The sequence below is a fragment of the Schistocerca americana genome, chromosome 9 (assembly GCF_021461395.2).
Source record: "Schistocerca americana isolate TAMUIC-IGC-003095 chromosome 9, iqSchAmer2.1, whole genome shotgun sequence".
Taxonomy (NCBI): Eukaryota; Metazoa; Arthropoda; class Insecta; order Orthoptera; family Acrididae; genus Schistocerca; species Schistocerca americana.
In genome coordinates, this window is record NC_060127.1 from 120,812,752 (window position 1) to 120,832,164 (window position 19,413).

General features: G+C 39.9%; 1 protein-coding gene across 1 annotated transcript in view; it reads left to right on the plus strand.

Annotated features, from left to right (window-relative positions):
- The window catches only part of LOC124550728 (esterase FE4-like), a 133,416-nt gene that overhangs the window by 37,622 nt on the left and 76,381 nt on the right, over positions 1–19,413 (plus strand). Inside the window, exons 3-4 of the mRNA XM_047125448.1 lie at positions 6,365–6,524; positions 10,066–10,251. Coding sequence (XP_046981404.1) covers positions 6,365–6,524; positions 10,066–10,251 — 346 coding nt within the window. The remainder of the gene's footprint in view (positions 1–6,364; positions 6,525–10,065; positions 10,252–19,413) is intronic.

The following is a 19,413-nucleotide window of genomic DNA, read 5'->3' on the forward strand; positions in this document are numbered from 1 at the left end:
ACTGGAATATGAAATTTAGTAGTTTTCAATCGTTTATCCAAATATTAGCAGTGCACTTCGCGGAGTGCAGTTGCAGCTGTAGCGGTTCTTAATTTCTGACAAAGTTGTTTGTGCAGTGTTAAACAGTTACTAAATTTAGTAGTTATCAACGGTGTCTCGTGCTATTTGTGGCGAAATAACCGTTTAATAAACTTTTGGAAGCGTTCGCTCTCTGTGTTTTTTTAGAGTTTCCTGTGCGTTGAAGTCGTTTAGTAAATTTCGTGTGGTAGTTTTCAGCTCACGTTTCTTACTGTTTCCAGAGAAATATTTCAGTAAAATTTTCATGTCAGAGCGCGACTCAAATAATTTGACAATACAGAGGCTTCCTTTATCAGGATAAGATTAGCTGGCTGTTTTTCAAGGAGTTCTTTGCTGAGTGCGAGAGTGGTCATGTACGTGAAAACAGTATTCCATTTGAGTACATAGACGTACCACGGCACTGCACTGAACAGATATTTGAATATTGTGCAGGGGCAGATGGATTTGGTGAAACTGAACTAATTGTTGTTGTTTACAGGTCCCCTAATTCTGACTTCAGAGCATTTCTGCTCAAGCTAGAGAGGGTTCTTGGTTCACTTTACAGGAAGTATCAGAAATCAGTTGTATGTGGTGACTCCAGTATTAATTTTGAATATGTTAGTGGAAGGAAAAGGATGTTGGTGGATCTTCTAAACTCGTATGATCTGATGCAGACTGTGTTTTTTCCACGCAGGGTGCAGGGGAACAGTAGCACAGCCAAAGTCAATATTTTGTTTATTCTTCATCACTAGATGGAACTCTGTTAGTAAAAGGGTAAATGGCCTTTCAGACTATGCTGCACCAATTTTAACGCTAAAAGTCTTTTGTACTCAAACAATTGTCTCATACAATTATCAACTATGTAGGAAAGCTAATCCAATGGCAATAGAGACTTCTTTTAAACCTCGTTAAGGAACAAGAGTGGCATGATTTTTATAGTGCCGATAACAGGGATGACAAATATAATACTTTCCGTAACACATTTCTCATGCTCTTTGAGAGTTCCTTACCATCAGACCGTTCTAAACTGGGTGCTGGCAGTAATAGGCAGCCTGGTTGGCCGACTAGTGGGATAAGGATTATAACGAAGTGGGAATTATGTCAAAATGTTAGTAGTCACAATCAAGCTACAGTACGCCATTACAAACAGTATTCTAAGATGCTTAAAAATGTTAGGAAGGCGAAGAGTATGTGGTACGCAAATAGAATAGCTAAATCACAACACAAAATTAAAACCATATGGTCAATTCTGAAGAAAATGTCTGGTCAGCAGCAGAAGGTCGACGACGTGAAATCGGTTCGCAATAAAAATATTTCTGTTACTGATAAGTAAGATATATGGACAAAATTTAACAATCATTTTCTGAACATTGGTGGCGAATTAAATTAAAACTTAGTCTCTATTGGAAAATGTCTTTCCGAGATTGATGTCTGAAATACTCCTCTGTGATACTGGCAAGGGGGAGATACAGTCAATAACTAAATCACTGAAGACTAACGTTGGGGTTGGGTCGTTTTGGGCAAGAGACCAAACAGCGACGTCAAAGGTCTCATCGGATTAGGTAAGGACGGTGAAGGAAGTCGGCCGTGCCCTTTCAAAGGAACCATCCCGGCATTACCCTGGAGCGATTTAGGGAAGACTAAGGACTCTCATGGCTATGATGGAGTGCCTAGCAGAATATTAAAGTACTGAGCTGCACATGTTAGCCCTGTACTTAGCCATATTTGTAATTTTTCCTTTAAGAATTATCAATTTCCTGAATTTCAATAGCAAAGCCGCTTTATAAAAAGGGAGAAAGAGTCAATGTAGACAATTTTAGACGTATTTTCATGCCATCAGTGTTTGCTAAAGTTACTGAAAAGGCAGTGTATGTAACGATAATTGATCATTTTATATCACATAATTTGCTGTCAAATGTATAGTTCGTTTTTAGAAGTCGTTCAACAACTGAAAATGCTATATTGTATTTTCTCTGTGAGGTACTGGATGGATTAAACAAAACGTTTCGAACGCTAGGCATATTTTTTTATTTAACTAAGGCGTTGGATTGTGTTGATCACAAAATATTGCTCCAGAATTGGGCCACTACAGAATGATGGGAATAGCTCACAATTGGTTCACCTCTAACTGTAACAACAGACAGCAAACGGTTATTATTCACAGTGTTAACAATGGCTGTGATGTAGGGTTTGAGGAGGGGGGGGGGGTGGAGGATATTGTTCAAAGACCTAATGCTGCCATTTTTACGGTATCTGAACTAAGTGATCGCCACGAAAATTGGTCTGCTTGGCTTATTTTCATTCGCTTCTATCGTATGGTATTACATTTTGGGGTAACTCTTGCCCGCATCTCGTGGTCGTGCGGTAGCGTTCTCGCTTCCCACGCCCGGGTTCCCGGGTTCGATTCCCGGCGGGGTCAGGGATTTTCTCTGCCTCGTGATGGCTGGGTGTTGTGTGCTGTCCTTAGGTTAGTTAGGTTTAAGTAGTTCTAAGTTCTAGGGGACTTATGACCACAGCAGTTGAGTCCCATAGTGCTCAGAGCCATTTTTGGGTAACTCTTCCCATTCTAAAAGGATACGTTTGGCTCAGAAACAGGCAGTTCGAGCAATAAGTGGTGAAAGTTCACGAACCTGTTGTCGACCCCTGTTGACTAGTCTGGGTGTTTTGACATTGCCCTCTCAATATATATATCCTTTACTGTCGTTTCTTGCTGACAGTATCAGCTTATTCCCGAGAATTAGCTGCTTTCACTCAGTTAATACTCGGCATAACTCTTGTGCAGGAAGGTGTGCAGCATACTGCTACATCCATTTTCAATACGTTACCGCAAGAATACAAAAATCTTAGCAGTAATCCACGCGCTTTCACATGTAAACTGAAGGGTTTCCTCATGGGTCACTCCTATTCTGTTTAGGAGTTTCTTGAAAAATTGATTCTTATGTTGTATTGTTGGTTGCGTTTACTTAAACTTATGTCTTGACCTTTTTTTGGTTTATAAACATTTTATTTTATCTGTTATTACTTTTATGTTGTAATTCCATATACTGACGCAATCCATGACCTTGGAGATTTGCTTCTCGATTTGGTCCTACGGAACTAGAAAATAAAATAAATAATACATCTTCACGTAGTCCAGAGAGTGTGCTGGAGCATCTAGGACAGAGATTCATTACAGTATCGTAATCACGGAATAGAGTTCTATTACTATGAGTGTCATCAGTTCCAAGGATCAACTCATGATGAGAGCTGGAGTATTTAAAGGGAGCTGATAGGCTACGATGCAAAGCTCAGTCTGTAATGACCGCATGTGTCATCCTTATTCTACTGTATTCACTTAACAGGCTGTTTTTCAGTTCCTTGCTATGTGCTCTTGTGAAAGAGACAGAATTTCTTGAAACATACCTTACAAGCTAACAATAATGCTGGTCTCACTGCCTTTGGTTATCTGTTGCAGTTCTCTTTCTGCTGAATATGTATACTCATTCGACAGATGGTGTCGTAATGTGTTGTCAACCTGAACCACCTGTGACATGTTGACTTGATTTCTGCTTCCACCCCTGTCTCCACCATGATTTGAGTTTGCATGTGGCAATGTGAATGAGATTTAATAATTTTTTCTTTGCTATAACTTTATCGTTCTGCTGAAGGAAAATGAAGATTATAATTTAGCTTCCCATCGACAAATCAAATGGCTCGAAGTACTATGGGACTTAACATCTGAGGTCATCAGCCTTAGAACTACTTAAATCTAACTAACGTAAGGACATCACACACATCCATACCCGAGGCAGGATTCGAACCTTCGACCGTAGCAGCAGCGCGGTTCCGGACTGAAGCGCCTAGAACCGCTCGGCCACAACGGCCGTTTCCCATCGACAACGAGGTAATTAGAGACAGAGTACAGACTCAGATTATGTGGTGGTAAGTCCCTATGGGACCAAACTGCTGAGGCCATCTGACCCTAGGCTCACACACTACTTAACCTAACTAACTTACGCCAAGGGCAATACACACCCCCATGCCCGAGGGAGGACTCGAACGTCCGACGGGGGCAGCCTAGCGAGCCGTGGCAAGGCGCCCCTGACCACGCGGCTACCCCACGCGGCCTCAGATTGGGATGGGGAAGGAAATTGGCTGTGGCCATTCAAATAAACCTTCCGAGCACTTGACTTCGGCGATTCAGGGAAATCAGGGAAAAGCTAAATCTGGATCGCTGATTGCTATCTCGCTGAATGCGAGTCCATCATGCTAACCGCGGAGCCACCTCCCTCAGCAGTTCTGCTGATAATATGTGGAAGTCATTTATGTATAATCAGAACATTAGAGGTCTTACACTTCCTTTGGACACAACTGATGTTACTTTTGGGTCTGTGAAACATTCGCAGTCCAGTATAGCAGAAAGGGATCTACTGGTGAAATATCCATCGAGCCAATCACATATTTGTCGGCGATATTCTGTGTGATCCTACTTTGATCAGTAGTAGATGACATTGGTCATTCGTCTTGTATGAGGGGCATTCAGTAAGTAATGTAACGCATATTTTTCTGAAAGAAGGTTGGTTTTATCCAGGATTCCAATACACCATATTATTCTCCGCACTTTTGATTACAATACCCCATTTTTCAACATATCCTTGTGACGGATCAAAATTGTTTTAGCGGTTTCTTGTCGTCACGATATAATTTCATCACTTCAGTCCATTGCAACAGCAACGAAGAAGAAAGATATATCAAGGAGAAGTTTGCGATATTTATCATTTCATTGTAAAACAGTCTGTGTTGATGCATATATTTTAGAAAAATGCGTACTGTATCCAGCCAAGCAAATATACGTACAGAGACTGCAAAAATCACCCATGCATCGTTTGCAGACAGCAGAAACTGAGAGCACCAGGTATCATCCTTGGCTGGCAAAAGAGTCTATTTTAAGTTTTGAGAAATAATGTAGCGCCCTGCATTTGTCCGAATTAATTGTTCAACTACACTACTGAAGGGGTTTTGAGTCAGTGATTATTGAGGATCTGAGGAGATAATGTGCTTGAGTTGGTAGTACGACGTATGTATTACTGCACGTTAGTTAGGACACGTTTACAAGTTTCGTGATTGATACACACCTGCAGCAAAATTGCATAGATTATTTTGTCAGTGTCAAATTTTTCATGATTTTATTTAAAAAGCATAACAAGCAGTTCTTGGACTGAGCTATGTTTAAAATGCAGAGTGTAGTGACTTGAACTGAGCTGTGTTTAAAATGCAAAGTTTTAAGAGTGCAGTGACTGGTCTAGAGCGTGATGAGTGTCATTATTTTCTGAATTTTGTCAGTCGGGTCCCTGGTATTTTGCGCGACATTTAACGAAAATTCAAGTGATTTTAAGTTGGTACTAGCATAGTCGAGAGTGGCTCGTACGCTGTGCGGTATTTGACAGCAGAATTCATGACTCGTTAAAATATTACAGTTTTGACTTCAGTAATTTTGTCTGAAGTTGTCTGTATTGTGTTTCCTGGGCTTCTACTTGGTGCACGCTTGACTCGACCGAGCTTCATTCTCAGCATACTTTTCCTTTGCCAGCATTCGGCAGGAACCTATTAGGACACTTCCGTCATCGCAAGGCGTTCTATCTATTGGCAAAGTCTACACACCGATTCTGTCGCCGTCTCATCCTGTTTCAGGCCAGCATTTGTTAGCTTTCCTTTCTTTCAGACAATATGACGTACCCAGTCTGCTCCCCTTCCTTAATCACGTTTAGGTGATTTTTTTCCATTGCCCTTTCCAGTACTTCAACATTCTTCACTTTATCCGCCCATTTTATTTTCTTCAGTCTCCTCTAAGCCCACATCACGTATACTTTAATTTTCTCTCTACCTATTTTATTCCATTGTCAAGCTTTCACAGCTATATAGAAAAAACTCCAGAAGATGAATTTCACAAATTTTTTTTAATTCTATCGCCAATCTGGTGAACAATTAGCGTTTATTTTTCGTGGAAATTTTGATTTGCCGCAGTTCTTGACATTACTTCTTTTTTTCTCGCTCCAGTTATCAGTAAATATGCCCCCAAAATATCTGTTCTGTGCGGACTGCTAAACTTTTGTTGTTTTCATTTTCATATCTTACTTACCTTATACTCTCAGCCACTTAGTTTTGTTTCTATTGATTTTCATCCATACTCCGGCAATCTTTCTATAAGCGTGTATGTTGTTTTTTATAAAGATATTGTTTTTATATAAAGCAGGACAATGTATATTAGTTATTTCTTTCTTTCCTGAAATGACCTGCGGCCTGAACTGCTTGACGGTTTGTCCACCAGCTGCCGTCAGAGTGCTCTGGTGGTCAGCTGCCAGTGATGTTCATGATCCACGGAGGAGGCCTGGCCGCTCTGTCGGGCAACGAGGACTTCTTCCGTCCAGACTTCCTCATAGAAAAGGGCGTCGTGTATGTGTCCTTCAACTATCGCCTCGGAGTGCTGGGTGAGTACATAAAACAAACGTCATACACGTTAATGGGAGCTGGGGCCATTGTGAGAAACAAGAAATATAGACTAGGCGATAAATTAAAACTTTTGTTGCTTACAGTTTGTTCCATGACATGTAAATTGAAGGGGATCGCTGTTTTTAAGTGCAGCGGCATATTACGCGGAATCAGCGGCGACAAGTGAAAATGTGTACCGGACTGAGATTCGAACCTGGGATCTCCTGTTTACGAGGCAGTAAGCTGTGAAGCGTGTCGAGATAGACGATGTAAACGAAACCATACCCACAGCGGAACGATTACGGAAAATCAAAAAAAATGGTTCTGAGCAGTATGGGACTTAACATCTGAGGTCATCAGTCCCGTAGAACTTAGAACTACTTAAACCTAACTAATCTAAGCACATCACACACATCCATGCCCGAGGCAGGATTCGAACCTACGAGCGTAGCGGTCGCGCGGTTCCAGATTGAAGCGCCTAGAACCGCTCGACCACATCGGACGGCACGGAAAATCAAATTGAGACCATCTCCATACTGCGACAAATGTCAGCTTGTAGAATCTGTAGCGCACATGTTATTACGTGAAAGCAGAATCAGAATTTGGAACGACTAGGAAGAAATTAGCACTTATCAACACAACCGCAGAAAGTCATATACTGGTAACTGAAGCTCTAATACCCGACTGGAAATGTTACCCGTCCGAAAAGAATAACAGTTTCGTAGCTTCTAAGACAGTTCGTTTTTTACGTGTTAACAAATAAAACTTCGAACTTAAAAGGGTACATGTTTTGCATTGCAGAAGAACATTTTAAGCTGAAGAAGAATAACAAATATAAGGAATGGTTTCAATTTTTTTATCTATTGCTTTTTGTGGGCTACAAAGAGGTGGGCAGTTTTATTGATTAGAAGCAGAATACTAGTCTTTCCTTTTTTTATTCCTGGAATCTTCTTTTATGTTGGTTCTAAGGTGAGAACTGTTCTAATTTGGCAAAACCCGTCCGGCTCCGAAATAGCTTTCATTTGTCGAAAAATATATGGCTTCCTCACAGATCTCATACGCATCCAGTGCATAATAACTTAAATTGTGAATCTGTTTTTGAATGAATGTTTGTTATGTGTTTTTCCGTCACCCTTTTGCCTGTTATGAGCTATGCTGTAAGAGGTCCACGGCTGAGGAATTTGTTGCTAGCGCACTTGAGCAGATGTAACTTCGATGAATTGCTCACGCGCTGCCTGCGATATGTAAGCTACAATAGAATCGCAGACCAGAGAGCAGTGTCGGCAGCAGACTGCAGTGGTCCCCTCCAATTTCCGTATAATGTTCCACAAATGCGGGTTCTGCCTGATTTCTGTTCTTTCGGACATGTCGAAAAGAACAGACACCACACATTCATATAATTCTTCTATGACATTTCAGCCGAAATGCTGGATGACAGTAAACTGCTGCCACAATATTTAGAGACAGAGTCTTCTGGCCATCGTCGATTGTATATTAGTGACAGTACCCAGATCTCGTATATCTAAGGCGCTACTGGTGCATGCGTTGTGCACTCAGGTGGACCTGTGCATAGCTTGTGTGTGCAGTTCTGCTGCAAGTCTGAGTGGTGCATGGAGCGTCCTCCGAGGTGAAAAATAGCTTCATCGACATCAGATCTATCGCAGGACGAATCCGCTTACGCAGAGCTCGAAATTTTTCTGTCATACGAATCCACACACTGCTCTACCATCCCGATTGCCCGATTGATAACGGCCTCAGACAGCCATTTTTCCACTTATTCATTGATAACGGAGCTCCAAAAATTTGAAGTACAGGCTACAATTGTTCTTTCACTAAATTTCATCGCACTGGCGGTAGAAAAACAGTGTTCTGCGATAGCGGATATTAAGCTCAGCGGAGGCGAGCGTGCCGCTGGTGTCCCAAAATGCGCTCCTAAATGCGGCAAACAGGTTTCTTTTTTCTTAAGGCGAGGTTTACTGTCTGTTGGTTCAAAAAATCGATTTTTCAAAAAATTGCACTTTTGGATCCATAAAAGTGTTTAAAATCTACACCTGAAACGGTTTTTTCGAATACGGAACGGACATGTTTGTTATTCGCGGTTGAACAAAAAATGCACCTGCCTGAAATCGGCCTTTTTCACCCACCAGTTTCTTCCTTTTGGAGGACGAGTTATTGTACCGGTGCTTGGGGGGAAACACACAACATTCAAATGAAAGTTTGAACGTGTGTGTTTGATAGCCCTCAAGCATTTCCATTCTGGTGCAAAGGCAGTGGAGATTGCGACTTTTCTGGCAGTGAGCAGCTTCAACGAAGGGTATTTAGCAATGCTGAAGACAGCGATGGACGACACCCTGGGACTCTATTCGACGCAGTTCGCCAAGCATTCGGACGACCACCGGATTCAAGCGGCCGAAAACCGCTTGTTACCGGCCGTAGGAACGGCTCTGGAGAAGCGCAGGATGGCCCAGATCGAGCAGAACGCCCTCTATGAGAAAGAGGAATGACTAGTTTATGGACCCGGAATAGCAAATTGAACGTAAGTTGCATAATATTGTATTTATATGTAGTCAAAACTTCAAACGCGTTTTTCTCGAAATGACTTTTTTTTTATCGCGCGGTATGCTAACTTCAAATCTACTGAATCGTTTGGCATGATTCTTTGTTTCCGACGAAACTAACTAAATTGACTAGGAGCTTTTATTCCGATCCATCAACTATAAATATTTTTACTTGGCCGATGAAATCGAAAAATCGATGAAAAAACCAATTTTGTTTACAAATGGCCGCCATTTTGTTTCCTATGGTCCAAATAACTTAAGCGAGGTACAACTCCTAAGAAATCTTATGTACTTCGCTTACATCAACTCAATTTTGATTTCAGCCGAGCCAGGTGACCTGTGACATACCGCACGTGGAGGTCTACATCGAAATTTTGTTTCGTTCTGACGGCATTTCCGCCTTTGGTCTTCGACATTTCCGGTCGAAAAAATTCCATTTTGTAGAGGAGATATCAATAAATATTTTGACCAAATTTGACATTGATATCTATAACACATCCTGAGAAACATATTCTCAAAGAACATGCTTTTTTCGGACCAAAGATAGTAAACTTATTCTTAACCACACAAAATTTTACGTTTTCATGTATGTAGTTTAGACGTTCCAGAAGCTTTCAGGGACTCTCTAACCCATGAGACCAAAGTGTAGAAGTACCATCAGTATGTCACCAAAGTATCATAGTCTTAAAGCCGCTGAGTAAAGCGCTCACCCCTAAAAATCTTCCATAAAGAGTTGGGCCCCCAGGAAGACAAGGATGTTGAAAAAACACATTAAATAAATTGTATGTTGAGCAGAGAGTGTGTTCAAAACAACGCTGTTATGTCAGTCCCAAACCTTTTGTTAATGAGATGGAGTTAGTCCATCTGTAGCGAAATATTGTGACGGAAAGTTACTGACATACGGCAGCTGTTCCGAGAGTTCATTAAACAATACAGACGATGTTGGTAGCGGCTGTGGTGATTCCTGCGTGTGGTGCTGCAGGCTTCTTGTGTGCGGGTGACCGTGTGGTGCCGGGGAACATGGGCTTCAAGGACCAGGTGATGGCGCTGCGCTGGGTCAAGGACAACATCGCCAACTTCGGCGGCGACCCCGACAACGTCACCATCTTTGGCTGCAGTGCAGGGGCGTGGTCCTGCCATGCCCTCGTCCTCTCTCCACTGGCCAAGGGTATGTTAGTGCTTGTCATTTGCAGCACCAATAATTATCTTCGAAAAAAGATGTTCAAGTTCCAATTTGATTAAGAAGATACATTACTCCATGAAAAATTGTATGTAGAAATGTCACGTACGTGACCCAAACAATGCATGAAGAATTTGTTGTTGTAGTTCTTTGTTTCATTTCTTATTTTACTGCAGGCATTAATTTTCAAAGCAGCAAGTATGATGTGCGACAGTGCTACAGTATAACATGTCATAGTTCAATGTAAGACGTTTTGGGACAGTTCTCAAGTATAGGATGCAATGTAGAGCAGACGCTTACATATCCTATTTTTCAATGCATCTGACCACGTACTTTAACTGAATGACAGGGACAATAATGTGTGAAGATAATAGTGGGAAGAAAACCGATGAGAGAAAATCTGCTACTGGTAGTGTTGTGCTGGCTGAAGAGCCAACACCTTGTTACTAATAGAGGCCGAAATGCACGCGTTTAGCTCACGCACATTGGCGTGAGGAGGGAAGGACTATACTGACGTGAGGTCTTGAACATGAAAAGGAATTAGAACTCAGAAAGCGGACGTAGCTAGTTGATACTTAACTTTAATCCATTTATGATGAACGTCGCTCTTGACGGTATATGATTCACAATATTATCTGCTCAGAATAGTAACTGAATATGGCGCCTTGCTAGGTCGTAGCAAATGACGTAGCTGAAGGCCATGCTAAACTGTCGTCTCGGCAAATGAGAGCGAATGTAGACAGTGAACCATCGCTAGCAAAGTCGGCTGTACAACTGGACGAGTGCTAGGGAGTCTCTCTAGACTAGAGCTGCCGTGTGGCGGCGCTCGGTCTGCAATCACTGACAGTGGCGACACGCGGGTCCGACGTATACTAACGGACCGCGGCCGATTTAAAGGCTACCACCTAGCAAGTGTGGTGTCTGTCGGTGACACAACAGGTACAACGTGCAACTTGCTCCCTCAGAAGAATGAAGTTCATGGTTCGGAATAAGGCAGGAAGGATGCCTTTCCACCACAGAAACCATCCCAGGCACCCCCAAAGGACAGATGATATAGTCACTAAAGCTTTTTTGTGTGTGCCAACAACAGAAGTTCATATATTACATTGGTGCATAAGTTGACAGTGTTTTTGTTTTGCATGTCGGTATTTCGGCTGCTACAGGTTTATTTATCGATTCTGATTTTTTATTTGTAGTTCACTGTTGCTATACTATCATTTTGTCATTTGGAGATAGTGAATGAGCCTGCACCTGTGACCGAGCGGTTCTAGACGGTTCAGTCCTGAACCGCGCTGCTGCTACGGTCGCAGTTTCGAATGCTGCCTCGGGCATGGATGTGTGTGATGTCATTGGGTTAGTTAGGTTTAAGTAGTAGTTCTATGTCTAGGGGACTGATGACCTCAGATGTTAACTCCCATAGTTCTCGGAACCATTTGAAGCATTTGAACCACATGACCACGACATGTCATACATGGAGCGGAAGGTGGTGTAATGTAACAACGAAATCGATTGCAGATAAAATGAGACTTATGAATGCAACCCATACTACATAAAGATGCCAGATCTTTCAGGTGATTGTGAAATTTCTGTATACAATAGAACTTATCATAAACCGTCAGCCTCGAGATATCGTGTCCTCTGCTGTTATGATGGCTCGAGATATCGCGTTTGTGACTCAGGCTGTGCATATTATAGCAGGTAAACTATAGCTACCTTTACCTATCCAGCAACTGAGCCCTAATAAACCGTATCTGAGAATTCGTGTATTTAACTAGCTGCTACTCGCAAAGGTGCAGCATGTAAATTTTGTTCATATCTGAGAATTAACAAGTGGTGCAATTAAGCAGTAGTCATTCATTAACATTGAAGGGATATCTAAACTTTAGCAATCCTTCTAGAGGAGTCAGAAATCAGTTAAAACACCTAGCTACAGAAAACTTGTGAGTAACGACTATCATATGCCTTCTTTCATTCCATGATTAACAGAATCCTAAATCTGCCAGTGAAACATAAAGAAGTAACTACACTGCATCACATACGAGAACAATTATAATCCTAATATGGTTCTACAGCTATACAACACAAAACACACCTAAGAAAGACCCCATCAATTATTAATAAAACGCTAAAGAGTGAAACTTCATTAAAAAAGAAAACCATCTACATATCTACGAACTATATGGAAAAACTGTCTGATAAAATAAACGCCCTACTAAAAATCACAAACGTGAAATTAGCCTTCATAAGTCAATAATATTAGCACAAAACTACGTTCGGGAAATGCTACACTCCCAAAACAATAATCTCTGGTACTTAAAAACTTAACTGCAATAATTGCACAAAATCCTAGTGTCCTATTCCACTCGTCGGCATTGACCAACGACGTCATACCTAAGGCAGAGACACTACATAGCGGCAATCATTGAAAGCAACAGTATTCGTAAGCAAACGATGGTAGCATAAGACAAAATTACAGTCACAGTTCACGTGGTTAGTTCCTTAGCCACAGATTATGTAGAAAAGAAGTGAAGGTACCGAAAATAAATAACAGAAAAAGGTAAGTACACATGTCTGCAATACATTATTATAGTGATTTAGGCGAATAAGAAAGCAGGTGTTGACAGATGTGAAAATTACCGAACTATCAGTTTAATAAGTCACAGCTGCAAAATACTAACGCGAATTCTTTACAGGCGAATGGAAAAATTGGTAGAAGCCGACCTCGGGGAAGATCAGTTTGGATTACGTAGAAATGTTGGAACACGTGAGGCAATACTGGCCTTACGACTCATCTTAGAAGAAAGATTAAGGAAAGGCAAACCTACGTTTCTAGCATTTGTAGACTTAGAGAAAGCTTTTGACAATATTGACTGGAATATTCTCTTTCAAATTCTGAAGGTGGCAGGGGTAAAATACGGTGAGCGAAAGGCTATTTACAATTTGTACAGAAACCAGATGGCAGTTATAAGAGTCGAGGGGCACGAAAGGGAAGTAGTGGTTGGGAAGGGAGTGAGACAGGGTTGTAGCCTCTCCCCGATGTTATTCAATCTGTATATTGAGCAAGCAGTAAAGGAAACAAAAGAAAAATTCGGAATAGGTATTAAAATCCATGGAGAAGAAATAAAAACTTGGAGGTTCGCCGATGACATTATAATTCTGTCAGGGACAGCAAAGGACTTGGAAGAGCAGTTGAACGGAATGGACAGTGTCTTGAAAGAAGCATATAAGATGAACATCAACAAAAGCAAAACAAGGATAATGGAATGTGGTCGAATTAAGTCGGGTGATGTTGAGGGAATTAGATTAGGAAATGAGACACTTAAAGTAGTAAAGGAGTTTTGCTATTTGGGGAGCAAAATAACTGATGATGGCCGAAGTAGAGAGGATATAAAATGTAGACTGACAATGGCAAGGAAAGCGTTTCTGAAGAAGAGAAATTTGTTGACATCGAGTATAGATTTAAGTGTCAGGAAGTCGTTTCTGAAAGTATTTGTATGGAGTGTAGCCATGTATGGAAGTGAAACATGGACGATAAGTAGTCTGGACAAGAAGAGAATAGAAGCTTTCGAAATGTGGTGCTACAGAAGAATGCTGAAGATTAGATGGGTAGATCACATAACTAATGAGGAGGTATTGAATAGAATTGGGGAGAAGAGGAGTTTATGGCACAACCTGACAAGAAGAAGGGACAGGTTGGTAGGACATGTTCTGAGGCATCGGGGGATCACAAATTTAGCATTGGAGGGCAGCGTGGAGGGTAAAAATCGTAGAGGAAGACCAAGAGATGAATACATTAAGCAGATTCAGAAGGATGTAGGTTGCAGTAGGTACTGGGAGATGAAGAAGCTAGCACAGGATAGAGTAGCATGGAGAGCTGCATCAAACCAGTCTCAGGACTGAAGATCACAACAACATATACGAATAAGGAAAAGACAGAGAACTTTTAAATCCACTGTTTGGCGCATGATGAAGTCATAATATTGTGAAATAGCGTTAATTTTTAGTAATTATTATTAAATCTAACTGGACTAGTACAAAAGCTACGAAAATTCACAAGAAGTAGGGTCTAACAAATATTGGAATCGGTAACTAGAATTAAGCTATATAGGTCAATTCTAGTTACCGATTCCAACTTTTCCAGGGTTCAGCTCGTTTTACCAGCCGGAGTGTACACTAAAATGTAACAGGATTACTGCATTTGTAATTACTTCCTGAACTTCTGTAGAAAAAGGTTAATATTGGAATCGGTAGCTTGAACTGACCTATATAAGTTAATTCTAGTTACCGATTCCAATCGTTTCACCGTTCGTTATTTAGACCGTTTGAACGAAAAGTGTGTACACTGAAGTTGCATGGGGGCTTAATTATAAAGATTAGTGAATCAATGCAATAATCTTAGTAGCTGTGTGACCGGTTACGAAGTCTCATAACTGGGTGGCCCTGACTAGTATTAGCACGCAGTCTGACTGCATAAAATAAAAATAAAGAGTGACAAGGAATTTCCATAACACAATAGATTAATTAAGTCCCCTGCAGCTATAAAAGCTACGAAACAACAAAGCACAAGTGTAACTGTTCTGTGTGTGGTAGTGTGACTCAACGTACATGTATCTGGCTCGGTTCTTTCTCAATACGACAAAATATATTAAACACCATTTACAATGAACTAATTGAAATACCAGAATTACTATAATTGCACATAGAAACCAGAATTACAAGTCTAATAAATGAACACGTGCCAGATGCTTTGTTGACTGTACCTGTGAGCAAGAGACATTGTCATTAAAGAAAACTGTAATACCTTTTTACCTCATTATATATTGACGATAATTTTCCATTACACTAGCATCATAAATCAAAAGCCCATCTCCTATCTCAAATATATTCTGACAATTGCAACTTCTTCCATCTATACATTACACCAACCGAACAGCATCTACTCTCTTGCCCAACAGAACAACAACTGCCCTCGACATCCTCTGAACTACTACTGCCCCAGTGGAGGCGGCGGAATAATAATCTTTGGCGCAATCTCTGGCGCTGTGAGTCAGTGTAGCCACATTTCAAAGTGTTACAGGATTTCTACATTTGGCATTGGTCTCTTCTTTACTACGAAAAAGAGAAAAATTTGGAACCTGTACCTAGGATATTTGTTACTTTACCGTGGTAGTTCTGAGATCAATAAGAAATATAGAAATCCTTCAAAAACATAGACCACAGACTGCAAAAATATCCAAAATTATGAACTATCGAATAGCTGAAATTAGTAACTAGAACTGACCTCTTATATACGTCAATTATAGTTACGGATTAGAACCATTCGATAGTTCATTACTTAGATCGTTTTTCCAGCAAGCGTGTGCACTATAATGTAGGCTAACATGATTTCTGAACTTTTAATTGCTCTCTGGACTACTACAAGAAAGTTACTAATATTGGAATCAGTTACAGGAATTGAACTATGCAGAAGGATCAATCTAGATACCGATACAAATTTTTGTTATTTCAGCGCAGTATTTTTAGAGAGCAATTACAAATGTAGAAATGCTATTACAGTTCACTTCCTACAACTCTTACAAATATAATTTACGTATGAATCATGGAATGGTAGGAATCGGTGACTGAAATTTACCATTATAGGTTAATTCTAGTTGTCGATTCCAATATTCGTTATTTTTTGTGGTTTTTCGTTAGTAGTAAATAACTGCGGGAAATGTGATTGTAACTTTATCACATGCCGCATTCGTTTGTTTACGAGTATGCTCCGTTGCTTTCATAGATCGCCTATACGTAGCATTTTTGCCCAAACCTGCTGAGTGGAATCGGACACTAGAAATTATCTGCGTTTTCGTTGTTGTCAGTTTCGTGTTTTTCATTTTTGAGGTGTTGAAAGAAAGTAGGTTGGTTGTTTCCACGCAGTTATTTACTCAGTCATAATTATGTCGAAACGAATTGAAGATAATGAAAATAATTAAGAACAAGAATTATTCTCGTAATTTATGAGAGTAGAAAAGCACAGAGAACCTTTAAACTGCCTTACAGTAAAGCGCATGGTAAAGTCATACTATTATAAAATAGCGTTAATTTTACTATTAATTATTTAATTTAACGGGAGAAGTGCGGGGAGAAACTAAACTATAACAGAAAAACGGAATAATGAAATGAATGACAACAAATACGAACTAGTAGTATGAAATGTGAAGAAACCGACACATTGAATTCTAAAAGAAAAGCCAGATCACATCAAACGAAAAGCCACAAAAAGGTATGAATAGTGGAATAACTAGATCCAACCTGTATAGGCAAATTCCAGTAACCGATTCCTACCGTCCCATGATTCATAAATAAATTATTTTTGCAGTAGTTTTATACACTGAAACGTAATAGCATTTCTACACTTGTAATTTCTCTCTAAAACTACTGCGGTGAAATAATGAAACTGGAAGGGGTAACTAGAATTGACGTTCTGTATAGATCAGTTCTAGTTACCTATTCCAATATTAGTAACTTTCTCGCAGTTCAGAGGGCAATTGCAAGTGCAGAAATCCTATTAGCCTACATTTTAGTGCACACACCTGCTGAAAAAACGATCCAATTAAGAACAATCGAACGGCTGTAATCGATAACTAGAGCTGACCTACATAGGAGGTCAATTCTAGCTACCGATTCCAACTACTCGATGGTTCATAATTTTGGAAATTCTTGCAGTTAATCAGGGAATTAGATTTTGATCGGATTTCTAGATTTCTTATTCGTCTCAGAACTACAACGGGAAAGTAACAAATATTATAGGTACAGATCTCAAACTTTTCTCTTTCACATAGCAGTGAAGAGAGTAATACCAAATGGAGAAATCATGTAACACTTCAGTGCACACACTTGTTGTTAAAACTGCCTAAATAACGAGCCGCGGAATGGTTGGAATCGGTAATTAGAATTAACCTATATAGGTCAGTTCTAGTTACCAACTCTAATATTAGTCATTTTTCCGCAGAAGTTCAGAGAGCAATTACAAATGCAGAAATCTTATAACACTTCAGTGAACACACCTGCTGAGAAAAACGAACTAAATAGTTACCGTGGAATGGCTGGAATCGGTAAAGAGTATTTACTTACCTAGCTTAATTCTTCTTATCGATTCAAATGTTTGTTAGACTAAATAATTACCGTGGAATGGCTGAAATCGGTAAAGAGTATTTAATTATCTAGCTTAATTCTAGTTATCGAATCAAATGTTTGCTAGACCATCCTTTTGGTGAATTTTCGTTACTTGTGTACTAGTCCCGTTATATTCAATAATTATTATTAAAAATTAACGTTATTTCGCAGTATCATGCTCTACACACTAATGGATTTAGAGGTTCTCTGTGCTTTTCTTTCTCGCATAAATTACGATAATTTATTTAAGACATGTATACTTCTCTTTTCTGTTCCTGTTTGTTTTCGTTACCTTGAGTTCTTTTCGATATAATCTGTGTCTAAGAAACTGACCACGTGAACTGTGAATGCAATTTTATCGTATGTTAAATTCCTTTGTTTACAAATGTGAACAGTTGCCTTCAAAGATTGCCTCTATGTTGCGTCTCTGCTTTAGGTATGACGTCATTACTCAACTCGACGAGTGGAAGCGGACACTGGAATGGACCCGAATTACAAACACGACCTAGAAATAAATACCTGAGAGTGAACAACCAGCCGTCAAAGCTTAATTTCTACAACTGTCAAGGGACTGTCAGAATAATAAATAACTTTTATAATATACGTGCAAGATCTGATCATCGAACATCTTTAAAACATTACTGATAAAATATTACGTCCAAGAACTACAGTTTGCTCAAAGATGACATACATCCATCTACGGCATCTGAAAGTGAGTACAACATAAAAAAATAAAAGACACATTATAAATTATATTTTACGTAAAATATAAATAAACGCAATTGTTTGCAGATGTACTGATGGAGGTGATGAAACCGAAAAAAAGCTTATTTAGGAAAATAAATACTGAGCATCATATTATCTACTCATTCTCTCCGTGAAGTGTAGCAGTTGCGTATTAGGTAGGCATATGTATATAATAATAAACCTGTCTCCACTCAAGCCAGTCAGAATAATTCCACTGCTCATCTTCTTGCCCGTGTCTGGCATAAGCTCGGTAATGATGGTGCAACGGCGTATCTAAAATTGTCTCTGAAATTATATCTTACTTTCAAACACCATGTGGAAAGGTCTGTGTGCGATGATAAATACGTATGTCGATGGGCTAAAGTCATCCAATAAAACAGTGAGTTATATAGAACAGAACAGCTGTAAGTAGGCTGTTTAGATTTTTATGTTGGTAACGCCACGTAGCGCTTTGTATGAAAATCACTGGCTGTGCTGTGTGCAGTCTGTGGCTGGTTTGCATTGTTGTTGGCCATTGTAGTGTTGGGCAGCTGGATGTTAACAGCGCGTAACGTTGCGCAGTTGGAGGTGAGCCGCCAGCAGTGGTGGATGTGTGGAGAGAAAGGGCAGAATTTTGAGAGTGGACGATCTGGACGTGTGTCCATCAGAAAGAGTAAATTTGTAATATTGGACATCATGAACTGATATATATATATATATATATATATATATGATGACTTTGGAACGTTATTAAGGTAAATACATTGTTTGCTCTCTATCAAAATCTTTCATTTACTGACTATGCCTATCAATAGTTAGTACCTTCAGTAGTTAGAATCTTTTATTTAGCTGGCAGTAGTGGCGCTCGCTGTATTGCAGTAGTTCGAGTAACGAAGATTTTTGTGAGGTAAATGATTCATGAAAGGTATAGGTTATTGTTAGTCAGGGCCATTCTTTTGGAGGGATTTTTGAAAGTCAGATTGAGTTGCACTAAAAATATTGTGTGTCAGTTTAGTGTTAATCAGAATAGGTAAAGAGAGAAATGTCTCAGTACGTTCAGTTCTGCTCAGCTGTTTGAAAATCAAATAATGTAAGAGGTTTATCAGCACAGTCATTCATAAATTTTTCTAAGGGGACGTTTTCTGAATATTAGAACAGGACCGTGTAAAGCAGGCTGCTTATTGATATCCAGAAACCATCGATCTACACGATTTACGGCTACACACTAGAAAGTACATGGATTTCATTAAATGAAAACTGACACGA